Here is a 15,657-nt window from a genome sequence, read left to right as displayed (position 1 = left end):
TGTGTTCTTTCCGAGGCTATGGGAGATAGCTTGACGGCATGTCTATCAAATCCAACCATGTGTGAAGAAAGTGCAGCATGTCAAAACATGTCCCATGTCGATCGCCTTTCCTGCAGCGAATAATTTGGGTCTACAGTGGGTTTGTTTCAGGTCAGGTCTGGGTTGTAATAATTAACAGAGGTATTATTTCGTGAAAGTTTTTACCTCTCTTCTCTGGTAAGTGGTAGCCGAATAGAATCAAAGAAAGAAGAAGCGTTTTCAAGACTTGTACACGTTTTCGCACGGCATGCGTCTCGGGAGCTTTTACTTGTCCCGGGCGCCCTTCAATGAATCAGCAGAGGAAAAGGAGGTATGAATTCGCCTCGGTCCGTTGGTACATAGCCTAGGTGTTTGTAAGCCTCATCTGGTTCAAGGTACATACAATACGGAGTTGCAGCAGCAATCAATCCTGATGGAGCCCACTACTACAGCCGCTACGACTGCCATGGATGAATCAGCGGCGCAGGGGTCAAAGGCTCAAGACGAGGTACCTGTCTGAACTCTGGACTCTGGACTCTAGACGCCGGACCTTCTGACGGGGTTTTGCAGCCATGCAGCCAGCGCCGTAACTTAAATTGTGCTTCCAGGTAATGACAGGTGCTCACACAGTGTGTAGCCGGAGCTCACCTGCAAGCTGTCGGTCCTAAGCTACATGGCTTACTATACTTGGCGACTATACCCCCAGGTTAATGTACATACTGTATCCTGTCGCTAATCGATCATCAAGCCAGGAGTTGTAGTTGCAGCAGTTGCGGTCACAGCTGAGTTGCACCGAGTTTGGGGTTGACTTGTGCACCCCCCCACTAAACAGCGCCGAAGTCCCCGTAGTCTCTGCTAGATTGCGGTACCCGTTAATGAATTGGTCAATTACCTTCCTGGGGGTTGCAATCAATGACTTGATCGCAAAGAGACAGCTTTACAATTTTGAGGAATTTCAGGGAAGCCCGTCCCCCCCGTCTGCCCAGTCACTTATTCCCCCCCTCTGCTTTCTGCTGGGAAGAAAACGAGACGACCAGGCGAAGCTGTCGTGGACGGTCATGAACAACACGAGCTTGCCATTGCCATTGCCCTTGCCAGATTTGAATGTCTAGGTCTAGATCCCAGAGCTGAGGCCCGCCCGCCTCATGAGCCACCACTACTCCCGTCGTCTTATGTAGCCCAGTGAGCGACGACAATTCGCTAGCTATGTCGTGGGACTTGCTTCAGAGGTTCTTCGAGAGTGATGTCTTTAACCAGAACCCCTTCCTCTCCGTCTCATACCTGTCGTGAGTCTCCTCCCCTCTCCCGCCCTGCCCTATCCTGTCCTGTACGCAATGCGCCGCCCCCCTCTCCCGATGTCTTTGTCTCTAAACTAGCTTCTTCCTCCTCTCTAGACGATATGCAGACCATGTTGGCATACATTATGTCTTGTGCTCCAAACTCCGACAGTTCCCCTACGAGGACATCGAGTTCTTCCTGCCGCAGCTATGTCACCTCATCATCAGCATCGACAACGAGTCCATGGCTCTGGAAGAGTTTCTGCTAGACCTATGCCAAGAATCCGTCACCGCCGCATTACTGGTTAGGAACCCTTGAATTCTTTGCTCGTGGCCCTGTCAACGGTCTATATCCGTGTCACTACCAGAGCCCATGTCATATGCTGATCGATCCAATCTGCTCGCAGACCTTCTGGTTGTTCCAAACCTACCTTCACGATCTAGCGTCAACACCACAGGCCCAGCCCTTCAAGACATGTCGGAGAATCTACAACAAAGTCCAACACATTGTCTTCGGGCTCTCGGATTCCGCAAGGGCCGACAAGATCACTGAGAACACCCTTCCCGTAACCGTCCTCGCGAGCTTTGTCTTGGCCAGCATTGGTCTTCCGCTCCTCCCACAAATAGCTGGGCCCCTGGCGGTCGCGCAGGCTCGAAGAACCACTCCGGATGGCGACGTGATATCCGAGGCAAGCCAGACCCAGAACCAGAACCAGCCCGCCAAGATCACGAGAAGCCAGACTGTCTCGGCCCAGAGTACGCGGTCGAGGCGTCGCGACCCGAACCGAGTACCGAGCGCACCAACAGCTACCATCCAGGAAGGCAAGGTAGCCAGAGAGCAACAACAGCTGCCGCAGTCCCCGCGCGTGACCGTGGCACGCCCGCCCTCGTCGTCCGGCTCAACCAAACGAGACGCCCCCGACAAGCCGCGGAAGCCCGACTTCATCGAGAGCAAGATCTTGGAGGCACGGCTTAGTTCTTCGTCCCTGCCCTTGCCCGATGTGCGCTCTCCAAGGGTTTTCACGCAGCCTGCGACTCCCGTCTCTGCCGGTTTCCCTCGTCCGACTGATGGCCTCTCGCGACGGCATTCCCACCACGTCAAGACTCTCCTAAGCCAGGCGGAGATGACCACGGCGCAGAAAGCAAAGCTGTTGCGCCAGAACTATTTCCGCTGTCAGACAGCCTTCCTGACGGCACTCGAAGATATCTCCAATCGCTTGGTCATTGTACCCAAACAAGCCCGTCTCAGTGCTCTACGCGCAGAACTAGCATTGATAGCCAGAGATTTGCCTGCCGAACTCGACATTCCGATTATCTGCCCGCCTACACTGGTCGATGGTTCTCCTTCCAAGAGTCGGCATCACCGTATAGTGAGGGTGAATCCGGCCGAAGCCACAGTTCTGAACAGTGCCGAGAAGGTGCCATATCTGCTCATGGTGGAGATCCTGAGGGATGATTTCTGCTTCGACCCAGAATCGCCTGATAACCAGAGATTGTTGACCACACTCTTGGCCGAACAAGGGAGCCGCAAACGGATATTTGACCTGTCAGATGCCCCTCGAGTCTCAACTGGCGAACGTATAATCGGGCCAGCTGTGAAGGAGGAAAAAGTGGACAGCGTATTCGAGCCAAGCTCGGGTGACCTAGGAAGCTCGCCAATGCTCAAACCGGTCGACGATGAAGCCGCCAATAAGAAGCACGGCAAACTACCATCCAAGCCCCAGCGCGTGCCGTCTGGAACTACCACTCTTTCGAGTTTGTCCGAACTGACTCTGACAACACCCCGGACTTCGGCAACGTCTACTTCGAGGTCCAGTAGCCCAGGTGGCCTGAGAAGGATGACATTGCAGAACCCGAAAAACAACTCGGCCGACCAGCCCGACTTCTCGGCTTTGGCAACGCACATGCGCACTGCCTCGCAAATGCTGGCCCAACTCGAGGCTACTAGTGGCAAACGGCCCAAGCAGGAGGTGGCAGCTATCAGAGCCAAGATCATTGCCAGCATGCAGAACCTTGAGGAACAGAACTTCGAAGTGAACGATCCCCAAGGGCCGACTTTCGATATGATCATTGCAAGAACGACTGCTGCAAATGTAGCCGCTGAAGCTGCCGAGATTGAACAAGAACTCGAGACGGGAATGAACGAGAGCGCAGGTCAGGCACGAATGGAAAACGACGCAATGACTGGCGGCGTGAGACGCAAAGGAGACCGCGACGACCCGAGTGCGGCAGTTTTCGGTGAAGCATGGGAGCAAAAGAAGGAGCGCATTCGGAAGTCGTCCCCCTATGGATGGATGAAGAACTGGGATCTCGTCAGTGTCATTGTAAAGACTGGAGCTGATCTGCGACAAGAGGCTTTCGCATGTCAGCTCATACAAGCTTGTGACAAGATCTGGACCGATGCCGGCACGCCTGTTTGGGTGAAAGTCATGCGCATCCTTGTTACGGGAGAGTCATCTGGTCTGATTGAGACCATCACCAACGGCGTGTCGCTCCACTCGTTGAAGAGAAGTTTGACACTTGCACTGATCGAATCTGGCCAGAACCCGAGGAGGCGGATTGCTACGCTCAGGGACCACTTTATAAAGACGTTTGGTCCTACGGATAGCGAGCCGCACAAAGCTGCCGTGGATGCCTTCAAACGGTCACTTGCGGCATACAGCATGATTTCATATGTCTTGCAGCTCAAGGACCGCCACAATGGCAATGTTCTCATCGACAACGAGGGCCACATTGTTCATATCGACTTTGGCTTTATGCTGTCAAACTCGCCAGGCTCCGTGGGCTTCGAAGCTGCGCCTTTCAAATTCACCTACGAATACCTTGAGGTCCTCGGCGGCGTTGGAACTCAAGACTACGACGACTTCAAAAAGCTGTGTAAACAAGCATTTCAAGGTGAGCAGCTAACTATCGGGCATGAGGGCGATCCAGAAGCTAACTGTCAACGAACAGCTCTGCGTCGTTCTGCGGATAACATCATCGACCTTGTTAGCATGATGGGTCGAGATTCAAAGATGCCGTGCTTCGCAGTTGGGATCACAACTGTCACCGCCACTTTACGGCAACGTTTCCAGCTGCATCTGAGTGCTGAAGAAGCCGAGAACTTCGTCGAGACTGACCTGATTGCCAAGTCATTAGGCAGCTACTACACACGACTGTAAGTACTACCATGATACCTGGATGGATTTGCCATCGAAGAGCTGTGACTGACTGTGGCACAGTTATGATACCTTCCAATACCGTACCCAGGGTATATACTAAGCAAGCGGAGATCTCGTGAGAGATACCAAGTTACAAACAGAGAACTAGATTTTGTTTCGGGTGGGATTGGAAGATACAATAATGCATTGAAATAAAGCATCTGGAAGGCGTTGGAGGTATACTTTGGACGTATACACATATAGACATGCGTGACGAGTCGCAGCCATTTAGGATAAATCTCCTGCACATGAGAGAATAACCCATGCCGCCAGAGGCCAATCCGACAGCAGAAGGAGGCTGAGCTTGGGGGGTTAGTGAAAAAAAAAAGGAGGGGGGGAAAGAATATTGGCAAGGCCTCATATATACATATATTTGTGTGAATGTATATGGATTTCTCTGCATTTGGGGTATTTTGTATTATCGAGATAGATCGTGCGGAGCGCAGCAACGGTGAGAGTTGAAAATAAAGTGGTGCAAACATTTAACACAAATTTTCTTGCTCTTTGTAAGTCGAAGCATTTCATCTCATCATGCTCCGGCTGATCAATATTGAGAAAGAGAAGAAAAACGCACCTTCTACCCCCACATGTACTTGTGCTGGGAATCTGTAACAGCAATATTATTCATTCAAGTATTTTTGTATGCTTGGATCTGCGAGAAGAGTTGGTATCTTTAACATGCATCATCGTCCTCGTCATCGCTCCTTGTAACCTACTGATCCGGTGCCTCGATCCTCGTCTAATAACGTGAGGACGGGTGGCGCGCCCAATGGTCCAAATCCCGTGTGCACTCCTTTTCCGCACAAATCCCGTGCTGTGCCCGTCCCATCTAGGCCCGCCCTCTTCCTCCTTCCGAGGCCATCGTCCCAACCAACCAGACATACCCCAGCTAGGCAGAAGAAGAAGAAAAAAACCCCCGAAAAACAAAACTACGCCGTCTCCTCAACCAGGATGGTTCCTCCCCGCGCCAGCCTCGACGTTGGCGACGAGACCAGGGAAAGCCGCCACGTCGATGCCCGCAGATGTCGCGAGCGCCTCCCAGTCCAGCTCGTCCGCATCGCCGCCGCCCTGCCCGTTAACCCCAGCGGCAGCTGCCATGAACCACGGGTCGCTTCTCCCCGGCGGCGCGACGACCGCCGTCGCCGAGCCCGTCAGCCGCTGGGCGAACGTGAACAGGCCAGCGCGGTCAAGGGGCGCCGTTGCTGCAGCCTCCCTGGCTGCGGGGCCGGGGGCACCCCGCGCTCGCGCTTGAGCTGGTGCTGGCTGAGGCGGCGGCGGCATGGGCTCGTCGGCGGGGCCCGTCGCGGGGGTTTCCTGTCCGGCCGCGGCCGTCGTTGTCGCGCGGTAGGGAAGGCTGTTTGTGATGCCCCGCGACAGGTGAGCCCACGGCGATCGCTGGAACGACGCGAAGACATCGGGCCGCGTGCTCGGGATCTCGGGGTCGCCGGATTCGGTCGGCAGCGTCGAGCTCGATGACGGCGTCGTGTCGCTCGCTGTTGTTGCTGCTGCTGCTGTTGGTCCCCAGAGCAGCGGGTCCTGATCTTGACCGGGCTCGGTCGTGCTGGCGTCCCCGTGTGAGCCTCTTTTGCGCTTCGCGGCGTTCCCTTCGTCAGGGATGATGGAGCCCGGAGTGATATCTTGGCCCAGCATGGACTTCAGGCCGTGGTCCCCGGCGTAGGTGCACAGCCCGGCACCCGTGCCGTTGTCCTTGATGGAGCTGCCCCAGCCGATGCCGCACTCGCGCATCCTGTGCGGGTTTACGATGCCCTGGGGTTTGCCCAGGGGCAGGCGTCCCGGCAGCGGCGGCTGCGGCCTGGAGGAGTGCCTGTTGATGTGCGTCCGGGCGAGCAGGGGGATCCTGTGGTTGCCGACCGTGATGGTGTTCGGCATGTCGTCTACGCTGGGCGGCCGCCCGATCTGCGTGATGTTGTTGAGCTCAATGTCCACCAGGAGCTGCTTCAGGAACGCCCGAGTGATAATGTGCTCGCGGCCGATGGCTTCCATGGCGACGACGATGAAGTCCAAGTTGTCAATGTTCTTCGGGCTTGGGTTGGCTTTGCATTGATAGATGAACACCGATGCCGCGCAGTAGAGAGCTACGGCCGCCATTGGACTTCGCTGTGACGCGTGTTAGCCACGACTCTGTTGCACCGCGGAACCAGGTAGGTAGGCTTACAGGGTTTGTCTTCAGGTGACTTGTCATCTTCATGATATTGACGATTTCTTGTGCCGCGGTGAACAAGCGACTCTCGCTTGCAATTTTCGCGTGGTCCGCGAGCTTGTAGTCATCTATTCTCTCCAGCGCCGCAAGGTGTAGACAGATGAGTGACGCATGGTAGTTTAAATTGGTATGGACCGCAGTCGGATCCCGGTAATGTTCCGGGAGTCTAAAATGTTCAGGTAGGAACATGAAAGCGCTAGAAATTGTGTTGTCAATTCCGCGGTGTCGCTGCCAGTACTCGCCGTATTCGTAATTTTCAGGGTGGTCTTCTCGGCCAGGCCTATGGACGTGCCTCATTATTTGGTTGAAGAGATGACAGACGAGTATGGCTCCAGCGAAGGAGGAGTATGACGGTCCCTTGAACGCCTCATGGAGCATGCAAGTCTCCATGGGCTCACCACTTACAAAGGCGGATTCTGACGCCGGGAGATGCGTTGTAATCTACAGGCGGGACTCAATAACAAAGTCTAAACATGGAAAGTGTTGAATCTACTCACCTCACAAGGATCGATCAAGTGTGGCCACCCGGTTGAAACAGAGCTATGGCTGTCCAGACAGAAGATTCCCCAGAATGTTCGTCGACGTTCCTCAAGCTCGACCCAATCTTTGGGCGGCATCAGTGTAGGAGAAAGATCTTCGTCATTTCCGTCCAACCGATGAAGGCCCATCATGTGTGCTAAACGAATGGCACGGGCTCCGCTCATGGCTGCTCGAGTAAACAGCATACACTTGGCCTCATCCGTGGTTATCAGGGCCCATGCTTGAGCATGCTGGACGGTGATGAAGTGTTCTCCAAATCCCTGTTTCTCATAAGTCGGTGTTCTAGGCAATGCTAACATGGCGGCTGACATACCTTTAACTCGTCGGCTTCTGCGTATTGCCGAGCGCGTTGGTAAAAGATGTCATGGAGATGGCCATATTGCTCGTGACCGTTGGACGCTAAAGTCCAAATCGCATACTGAAGACACATTGGCGGTTTCATATGAGGTGTTGAGTAGTAAGCTTGATAATATCTAGCGGGTTGTACAATGGGAATGAAATGTTGTTGACGCTCAAAGAAGATCCGATTCCTGTGGCCAAAACATTAGACCCTTCCTGAGAAGGCGCTTCAGCTGTACTCACAGCTCCTCTGTCACTTCGAAAGGTGGCAGCGTTTCGGACATACCTAAGCCGAATAGCTCTGTCCCGAAGGCCGCGCCAGATGTTTGAGTGCCATCTGCGGCTGTGAATGGCATGGAGGGATCGGCTTGAGGCATCGAGAACATGGCGCCACCTTCAATTGGAACCGATGGGAGTGTGTAATCCATGCCCTGAAGGAATACATCTTCAGTAGTAGGTGCGAAGTCGGCGAAATTGAAATCAAATATTTCATCTGCCTTTTCTTCTCCTGAGTCTTTGTCCCCAGATTGCTTGAGGAGATCCTCCACTTGTGCTGTATGGTATTATTTAGTTACGAAACATCACCACGCCGACCATTTGGGGTTTCGGTACCTAAACGAGCTTCGAGCTCTTTTACATTCCTCCGCTTGAAGGCAGGTTTTCTTCGAGACTCAGGATAGACACATTCTCCCTGGAACTTCGCACATCGAGTGCAGGCAGGCTTGACGCGATCACACTTCAGCTTACGATTTCGACAAGATGTACAAGCTCTGAAAAGAAGTATTAGTCAAATAAGCTATTTTGTGTATTCTGTCCTCAAGCTCACAACTCATTGGATGAAGAGCCCTCTGCGGAGGCATCAGTCGGCGGCATCGTGCTTGTCCGAGTTTCGGTCTCCGGGACACTACGGCATCGCTAAGTGGCACGTTGTGATTAGATCAACACGGTAGCCGTCAATTGTTAGAGTATTCAGCCTTGCATTTACTACAGTACATCACAGGGCCCGAACATTGCCCGTTGCAGATAGGCACCAGCTTCCCGGCTCTCAGCTCCCTTCGCAGGCCTGAGAGTCGGCATAACGTGAGGCCGAGTGCCGATGACACGTCGAACTTGAAATCGATGACAACACCACTCAGTCAACGAAATCTTTTTATTGGTAGGCAGGCACTGCTATTCATATCCTCCATGCTATGTTTTTTTTGCTAGTACCCGGACGTCGCTTCGTGTTATTGTACGTGTGCATGAGGCTCTAGTCTTGCTTACTCTGCTGCGATGGGCCATCATAATAAGATCTTGTTCGATCCATGATCGATACCATAGCGACGTCTTCGAGTGCGCGCCTGCTCTTGGCTAAATCCATACCTGCCCGCCTGATGTCAGGCCAGCAGATCACCAGACTTGATTCCACGGAGATAATTTTCACAGTAGGGAACTTTTCGTCGGCCGAGTTATGGAGAAACAAAATTCTCGTCCGGGCAGAGACACAGTTAGAGACCGCGAGGCTTAGTGTGCGTTCAACAGCTGTCGATCCAGGAACTCATACAAGAATATGAGGAGATCTGGCGTTTATGTTTGCGCAGTACAACTGGCACATCTAGGTACTTCGACTCGGCTTCCACGATGTCCATCTACAAGACTACTGTCCCATGTCTCGGGTCGTCGTGGGGAACCAGTCGATGAGGGGACTTAGTCATGTTGTGTGTGCCACGGTGTTTTGACGTAAGGAACTCTGAAAAAGGACCACACTAGACGAGCCGTTGGAACCTACGTGACGCCTCTTTCAGCACATGCGGAATGCGGAGGGCTAACGTTCTCGGTCACGATGTCATCTGGGTGTGGCTTACGTGGAACATATTCTAGTTCGAGCCACATCCAGAGTGCCGGGTACTTTTGTGAGACAAAGCCGCAACGCCTGCGTATTCGGTTCCTTGACTCATATACTATGCGAATCAGGGTTTGCAAAATTGGGGAGGCTATAGTCTTAGTATAAGATCGACTGAGTGTGTTGATACTTGGCAGACAAGCGACGTTGTACGTCCTTTGATGCTAGATACGATGCACTACAATACGTAAACTTCCCAGAGAGAGCCTCGAAATATTACCACTCATGAGTGACCGCTATCGCACAGGCCCTCATCAACAGGTATACATGCAGGATTCGACAGAAACGCACAAGCAAGATCTCTTAGCACCTTCTGGTTGTTTTACAGGACACTTGACGATGAACCTCGGCTACCAAGCAATCACGGGGTTTCGACCATGCAATACTTGGTAGTTCCTCAAGCTTTCGAGTGGAGGAACCCGTTTACAGGATCGGCAGTGCGCCTTTTTCGCGCAAAACTGCGAACCTAAATATGGACTATCGGACTCTTTGAGGTTGCTTGCGTCGAACCAACTCGGCTAAATAAACTTACGAACGCTACGGGTTTCCCAAAGAGTTGAATAGACCTGCACTAAATTCCCAGGGACTGGAATCCGGATCGACGGCCGTCAAAACCTTCGCGCCTCCTGAGCACGATCCAAGGGCTAAGCCGGTGAGTTGGCGTTCGAACCTAGTCGTGTATGCGGGTTTGACGCGTCGACTGACAGAACGCTAAGAGAAACCTTAAAGAACTATCATGGTAACTCCGGTGGGCTTAGTCTTACTGCTCATCCAGTAGTATCGAAGCCGTCCATGACCATCATTAAACCACAGGTATAAATACCCACATGGCGTGTCAGATTCCATACTATGATTTTGACCCGTCGTCAGCGAGAGCCGCTGTCATTTTTTAGCTTATGATGGAGAGCCAATTACAGTACCGTGCAGACACGAGATTATTTGCATTTCGCTACTCGTTATTAGCTACGTTCACGACGACCAAAGGTGGAGGGATCAAATTAGCTGTCGAAACAGTGCTGTTTGTATGTACTCGGCTCTATTTGCAGGTCCTCAAGCTGTACCATAATAGCTGCCTTATTCGCGGAATTTTGCTCGGCTCTACACTATACTATGTTACTGCAATCGACGTCTCGGGCACATGCTACAGCACTCTAGTTAGTACGGTAATACTTGAGCTCGGGTTTTGATCGCAGGAATCTCTCGTCTGAAGAAATGTGGTTTACACAGTACAAGCGAATCAGAATGAACCGTTTTGAACAATATGTTCTTAGCTTAAGGACAACCTTTGTCGGAATTGGATACCATGTGGCCGACTTCACGAAGAATGCGAACCCGACACAGTGGTACTTTCTGAAACATTTAGAACTTTCCATCAGACCACAAATTGTCACGCTTTGTCGCTTTCCTTGACTCTAAATGCTCCCACCGGACTGCTTTATACATAGATCAGGACCCACCAATGGACCCAACTGCCCGGTCGTCCACCTATGTCATACCAAGCCGTTCAGAATATCTGAGACTCAATCCAGGGACCAATGTCTTGCTTGCCCCTTTGTCGAGTTGAGACCCCAAAGCCATGAGTTCCATGTTAGCATGTCTTGGAACGATTCATACCAACCATGTGTACTTCCCCACAACGACTCAAGTGCCTACCCACGTAGACCTGAGACAGCAATCTTGCAGCAAACTGCAGCCCAGTAAGACACAGTCTAGCCAGCGTTGACTTACAGAAACTTAAACCAGGGGGAAACGGACAACGCTCAGAACTAGGGGAACCCAAAGTCATGCGATATTCCAGATCGAGGGGCCCGAGCTCGCCAAGATGTTGTATAGTAATCCAAAATCACGTTCTCGGTAAATCGTCCGGTGGGCAAATAGCTTCTAGTATAGAGGCCGTATTCGTAAGGCGCGTGGGCTACCCGTCATGTTGGCGTCACCGCGAGTGCCCCGGATCTTGGGTGAGCCACTGCCGAAAGGGGGAGGGATTCGCAGGCCAACCTTCGTCATCATCATCATCCGTCTATCCCAGATGATCTCGCTGATGCAAAGGCTTGGGCTGCCTAGACCGGATCTGGTGTGGAAAGCCTTTCTTTACAACCGACACCCCCCCCCCCCTTATTGGAGATTCGACGACAACCGCCGTGGCACGAAACTGTACTTTTTTCTTTCTTTCGTTTTTGGATTTTGGTCTTTGTCACTGCCTTGACCAATCGTAACTGTTTGTGCGGGATAAATGCACACAATGGAGAATGCAAGTAGCCAGCCACAATATGTGCACACCGGATGATGCTCTTGGGGCTCACAATGCCGGTGCCCTGCAACGTTCCAGGCCCAAGGAAAGGGGCGAGATCGGATCGGTGACCATGGGACGGCATCCAGCATACCTTGGTACTGGTACCATCTTGGCACCGGGTCTCGACAAACCATTTGGGATTCCAGGAGATGGTTGTGTCGCACAGTGCATGGGATATGCACGATTTGGTTTGAGAATATGTGTTTGCACCTCAGCTGCGAGTGCGGATGGAGAATGGGAAAGGGGAAAAACAAAACAATAGCCCTGCTGGGTCTGCCGTCCTGGCATGTGTATGCACATATAGATTAGTTTTAATATATCGATCGGGTGATCCCGCAACCGGTAAAGTCCATGGTGCAATTCTCATGATTAAAAAAGTAAGAACGTAGTCTTGTGATCTGTACGACCATGCGTGACATAATGACGGATAATTGGTCACCTGTTGCCAGAGTGTATGCATGAAGCTCACCGCTTTGACAAGAGTGGCATATGACCTGGACGCCTCAACAAGCCTTCCCTGGACGATCTTCCTTCGCACGACTTGCCCGATTTGATTCTAAGAAAGAAAGACAAACTTTGGTAGTGATGATTAAATTGATTCGATAGACCGGTCTATGACCACCTTTGTTTGAGGGCACACGAAGTCCCATAGTAACCTACAACCTTCCATGCGCCTTGCAATTTCTGTGAAGCAAAGATATGTCCCTGATAATATAGCGCTGTTTGCAGCTGGCTCCTCTGAAGCCGGCCATAAGTCCCAATTTTAAGTTGCTCCGTGATGATGCCAAAAACACATGAAGCCTGCCTGAAGGATGCCACCTCCTATAATCCCCATTTCCCAAGATAAATTCTAGCGACCAGTAATAACACACAGATATTGAATATAAAATTACAGGGCAGAATCCTGCTCAGATACTGCCACGCTTCATGTTGGCCGACCTACGGCGAGCAAGGGTGTCCATGTCGACTTCGTCATAGGCGCTACCCTCGCCATCGCTAAGCGGCACACTGGCCCGCTTGCCATCGTGTTCGTACTCCGCCCTTTCAGTTGAAGGCAAGACTTTGCTGTCGCCACCACGGCTTGCCATGGCCTCAGATTCGGTACGAGCGTTGTTGACCATAGTTGGGAGCTGGCGACGGCGTGCGTTGATGAACCAGTTAGAAATTTGGTCTGGAAGAACAGGGAATATTAGCACTTTGTGACATTTGTGAGAGTTTGGTTGAAGACTTACTCATCTGCAATCCAGTCTGCCTCATGAGCTCCTGTTTCTCATCCTCTGTTGGGTATGGGTGATGAAGATGTGCCACGAACCAAGCACGGAGTTTGTCCGTAGTCTCCTTTGGAAGGTTGCCCCGGCGCTTTCGTTGCTTGTTGTCTCCACCCATACCCATACCCAGCTCTCCAATTCGCATAAACGTCTCTTGGAAGGGGTGGCCATAGGCGCCTGGTGCAAATGGCGTGCGGTCTAGTGGGTGTATCGACCCTAGCGACAATGATTGAACTCTCGTCGGGTGGTGGTATGCATATTCATAGCTCGGTGCCCGGTAGTGAGCCGGAGCGGGTGCCTCTATGGGGACACCGGCCATGTGTGGAATGCCTTGTATCATAGACTCCTGTACAAAGTCATCTCGAGAAATGCTCCTCATTCGATTCATGGCCACATTTCGCTCGTAATCCATTTGAGGTAGACTTGGCAAACTGAGCCGCGATTCCATTCGCTCGCGGAATTCGACTGCTCTTGGTGACCGCATGGATGGTATGGCACAGTTCTTCAAATATGGGCTAGTCCTTCCGGAAGCCGACCATGGCTCAGGAATTGGACGACTGATGCCAGGAGACTGGTGCCGGGAGATCACTCGAGGCGGGCTGGCGTAAAGTCGAGGTATTTGACTAGGTCTCTCCATGTCCCTGTCACCGTCGATTGAAAGCCGCCTCCTTTTGTTCTGGTTAGGTGAGTGGGTGTATTCGGGAGGAGTTAATACTCCAGAAGGCCCGGAGGTTGGTGAAGTGGCAGAAGGTGTCCTTGAGGGGATACCTTGCTGCACCTGTAAGTGGAGTTCTGGGAATGCCTAACCTCTGATCAGTTTGCAGTCTCAAAACCCAGCTCATTTGTCTGCTTACCTGTCGAATGGAAGGCAGAGCAATCTTTTCAGGCTCATTTCGTGGTCGAGAAATATCGATATGACGGGGTTCTTGCCACTGGAACTCGCGGTGGAAACCGGTGTGGTGTTGAGGAAAAGGCATGGCGAGTGTAGACATTTTGTGAATTTCTTCTCGTGGTCTGTAAGTACGATCTATCTTGATAGTTCGAAATGAACTATATTCCATAACAAGTTGGAACAAACGTCTGGTTCCTGTAAAGGCATGTTAGTTAATTACTTGGTCAGATATGTGGATAAATGCAGATCAATCCACAAAGAATTGCTTGCCTCAACTTGAAGTTCGGGATATATAGTTGTCGAGCCGAGAATATCTATTTTCGCATACCCTTATGGTATGACATGAGCTGTTTGCGGCCGTTGAACCAGCTTGCGATTCGTGGTTATTTTCTTGTATCCCTTGCTCGTTCTTTGAATAGAAATTCCCAGGTTGGTGTGTAGTAGACAATGTTTGCTCCCAAGCCGAGCACGGTCCCCCCCAGTATGATAATGTCTATATAAAAGTAGACAAGAAACCCAAGGATATCTTCGCTGATATAGGTATTTCTATGACCACAATTTTGCTGAGATAGGATAATAGTGAACGAGGTCCGCGGAGCCAGGCAGTCAAATGGATAGGCGATTGGGTGTTTCTTTTGTAGCAATCGTGCTGTGACCTCTTTCATGGACTAGACGATGGTGGATCAACGAGTAAAACGCACGGATGGTCCCTAAAGAGGCAATGGCAGAGAGCTTGGATACGGTAGAAACATCCAATGCTTGAAGTCGATTTTGAGATAGTCGTTCCCGGGGACAAGTGACACAAGCAAAGCCTCAGACGAGATCGGCATATAACTGGTCAAGTGATGCTTTAGGCAAAGAATAGTCGAAAGAAACCAGAAACGAAAGAAGCACTTTGACCAAGGAGTCTAAATGCTTTTGAGTGTTGAAGTTGGAAGGAGGACCCCTTTCAACTATGGAGTATGAGTTGAGACGAAGAAGAACTAAACCTCAAAGAGCCCTGAGCAGCGAAGGCACAGGCAAGGAAGAGACAATAATGAAATGCAACTGTATCGGAAGTCTAGATGAAGAAGAGGAGAGACAGATTGATACTTCAGGGAATGTACAGTTCCCGCACCTCCACAAGTAGGTCTACCTGGAGCTTGTGGCGTCGTCCTTAGTGGGCATTAGCAACGGACTGATGAGACTGCCAGGCTTGGTGGCACTAGATGCTCAAGCAGGGACATGGATATGGGTCTGACGACAGGCAGACCCGGCGCGAAGGGGAGGAGACAAGAAGTGACACGAGAGACGACTAGGGAAGGGCACAGGTACGTACTGCATTAACCAGGGGGTGCGGACCCCGGTCTAGAGCGGTTCTTCGCTATGATCCACATACAGGTCCAGATGAAATTGCCCGATGGAACGATGAAGGATGCTGTGGTTCACAACCATTACAACCACCACGTACCAGTGCATATTCAGACTGCAGGCACTTGACAGGTGGTGTATCCCAGAGAGTTGTGACCAGTATGGGACTTATTCTTTATGCTTTCCGCCCTAGGTTAGCTGTTTTCATATTGTTGTAGGCCCTATCCTGTTAATAAAGCCACTTTATTGCATCCCGAGAACACAGAACTTCTCTACGAGCCCGTGTCTTGGCGTTGAACTTGTAGCGCCATTGGATAGAATTCGATAGCCGTTGAGTATCAAATCTCAATAATACAACTTCACGCTTTGAAAGTAAG

At 51.6% G+C, this 15,657-nt stretch overlaps 3 protein-coding genes across 3 annotated transcripts; 1 reads left to right on the top strand and 2 right to left on the bottom strand.

The window, feature by feature from the left end:
* Positions 1-1,403: 1,403 nt before the first annotated feature.
* Positions 1,404-4,704, top strand: BKA67DRAFT_285185 (kinase-like domain-containing protein). The gene is made up of 3 exons (XM_046095972.1): positions 1,404-4,190; positions 4,248-4,452; positions 4,517-4,704. Exons 1-3 carry the CDS (start codon positions 1,676-1,678, stop codon positions 4,554-4,556), a joined length of 2,760 nt encoding a protein of 919 aa, XP_045958895.1. The 5' UTR covers positions 1,404-1,675; the 3' UTR covers positions 4,557-4,704.
* Positions 4,705-5,437: 733 nt separating this feature from the next.
* Positions 5,438-8,468, bottom strand: BKA67DRAFT_658908 (uncharacterized protein; the record flags this gene model as incomplete). Its single annotated transcript, XM_046107365.1, has 7 exons — positions 5,438-6,613; positions 6,672-7,157; positions 7,214-7,516; positions 7,570-7,786; positions 7,839-8,148; positions 8,208-8,365; positions 8,422-8,468. The coding sequence occupies 7 exons, from the start codon at positions 8,466-8,468 to the stop codon at positions 5,438-5,440; spliced, it is 2,697 nt and encodes an 898-aa protein (XP_045958894.1).
* Positions 8,469-12,678: 4,210 nt separating this feature from the next.
* Positions 12,679-14,030, bottom strand: BKA67DRAFT_658907 (uncharacterized protein; the record flags this gene model as incomplete). Its single annotated transcript, XM_046107364.1, has 3 exons — positions 12,679-12,941; positions 13,003-13,840; positions 13,893-14,030. 3 exons carry the CDS (start codon positions 14,028-14,030, stop codon positions 12,679-12,681), a joined length of 1,239 nt encoding a protein of 412 aa, XP_045958893.1.
* Positions 14,031-15,657: the final 1,627 nt, after the last annotated feature.

Source organism: Truncatella angustata (assembly GCF_020726525.1).
Source record: "Truncatella angustata strain MPI-SDFR-AT-0073 chromosome Unknown BKA67scaffold_4, whole genome shotgun sequence".
NCBI lineage: Eukaryota > Fungi > Ascomycota > Sordariomycetes > Amphisphaeriales > Sporocadaceae > Truncatella > Truncatella angustata.
The sequence above is the reverse complement of the archived record's forward strand: the minus strand, read 5'-3'. Positions and strand labels throughout refer to the sequence as shown.